The sequence below is a fragment of the Chrysochloris asiatica genome, unplaced genomic scaffold, assembly GCF_000296735.1.
Source record: "Chrysochloris asiatica unplaced genomic scaffold, ChrAsi1.0 scaffold00203, whole genome shotgun sequence".
NCBI lineage: Eukaryota > Metazoa > Chordata > Mammalia > Afrosoricida > Chrysochloridae > Chrysochloris > Chrysochloris asiatica.
The window spans coordinates 655,498-657,072 of NW_006408721.1; the positions used below are offsets into that span (position 1 = coordinate 655,498).

General features: G+C 41.8%; 1 protein-coding gene across 1 annotated transcript in view; it reads right to left on the bottom strand.

The window, feature by feature from the left end:
• The window catches only part of LOC102810537 (chromosome unknown open reading frame, human C1orf21), a 353,780-nt gene that overhangs the window by 36,402 nt on the left and 315,803 nt on the right, over nucleotides 1-1,575 (bottom strand). Inside the window, exon 5 of the mRNA XM_006872526.1 lies at nucleotides 242-302. Within this exon, the coding sequence (XP_006872588.1) occupies nucleotides 242-302 (61 nt within the window). The remainder of the gene's footprint in view (nucleotides 1-241; nucleotides 303-1,575) is intronic.

A 1,575-nucleotide genomic window follows, 5' to 3' on the forward strand; every position in this document is an offset into this window, starting at 1 on the left:
AGCAGCCTAATACTTAACTGCTCACACCATCAGGACTCCTTTAAAATGCAATATTGCTGTTAAATGCCATCAAGTTGGTTCTGACTCATAGCAACCCCGTATAGGATTTCTGAGAGGCGGGGGGTGAGTTTGAACTGCCGACTTTGAGATTCAAACTGACCCTGATGTTGAGTGCTTATCCCATGATGCCATACGGGGACTCCTTGAAACATAGTTAATTTACATTTATTTTACTCCTTACCTTTTCAATTTTTTCATCCAGCATTCTGAAGAATTCTTGTTGGCTTTCAGAGATATGCATGCTGAAAAACAAAGAGCAATTAAAGAGTGTATTTCATTGCTTTTAAAAATCTAGCTCATTCAGATAAAAAATGCTGAGTCCTTAACCCTAGGGGCAGACATTTACATATTGCAGGCTTTCCCACTGAAATACTCTGAAGTCATATTATGGATAAATGTCATTAACAGTACTTCTACAGATGTGTTTCATAATCGTCTATCAGTACCTGTGATTTAAGGAATACAATTTCCTCTCAATATACAGATGTTATTTATAGTAACATTACTGGAAAGTGTGTGCCAGTGTTTTTCTTCAGACACACATTTGTGATTTAAAAAAAAAAAGGCACAAGCAAGCGGCACACGACATACTTCAACCTCGTGTGAAACTGCAAAAAGAAAACCCACCCTGGTTATTACACTGAAATGTACGTTTCACAATGGTTTTTAGCATCAGCATGCTATCCAACTGACGTCAAGGTGGAGGCTGATGGCAAGCGAGCTGAGAACATACCTATAGCTTGATGTTGCCCGTAAACACATGAACAGTTTATGAATTGACTGACGACAGTAACTGCTCCTCTTTGGAACTGAAGTTTCACTGGGATGTGGTTGTGAATTGGTTGGTGGTTCAAATTCACCAGCCGCTTCTTGGAAACCCTACATAGGATTGCTATGACTCGGAATTGACTCCACAGCACTTAACAACAACAATCTGAGTAGTACTTGCCTTGTGTTGTTTTTTTTTTTGTCAAGAATCCCTAGTGGTACACTGTTTCAGTCTCAGCCAAGAACTCACAGAGTGGTGGTTCAAGCCCCTGGTGATGTGTTCTGTTTCTGTAGATCACAGCCTAGACAACTGTCTGGGGCACTTCTACCCTGTGAGTCAAAATTGACTTGACTTGACGGCCCCTAATAACAAAGGCTCCCCGGCGGAGCAGTGGGCTAAGCACTGGACTGCCAATCGAAAGGTCAAGGGTTTGAACCCACCAGCTACTTGGCAGGAGAAAAATGAGGAGCCTGGACAATTCTATGGGGGCAGTTCTCTTATGGCCTGAAGGTCACTATGAATTGAAATCTGCTTGAAAGCAGTGGGTTTTCTGGCTTGCTAACGGCAATAACATGCCACGTGACAAGCAGTCTTAGTGAGATGGTGGAAAACAATGTATGGAGAGCAGAAAAGAACTATACTACAAATGGGAGAAAGTGACTATGGTAAATAAGGTCTTAATGTTAATGATCAGCAGAGAAACACTGTCAGATACAGGACCGGAAGGTGGGAAGGTACTCAGAATG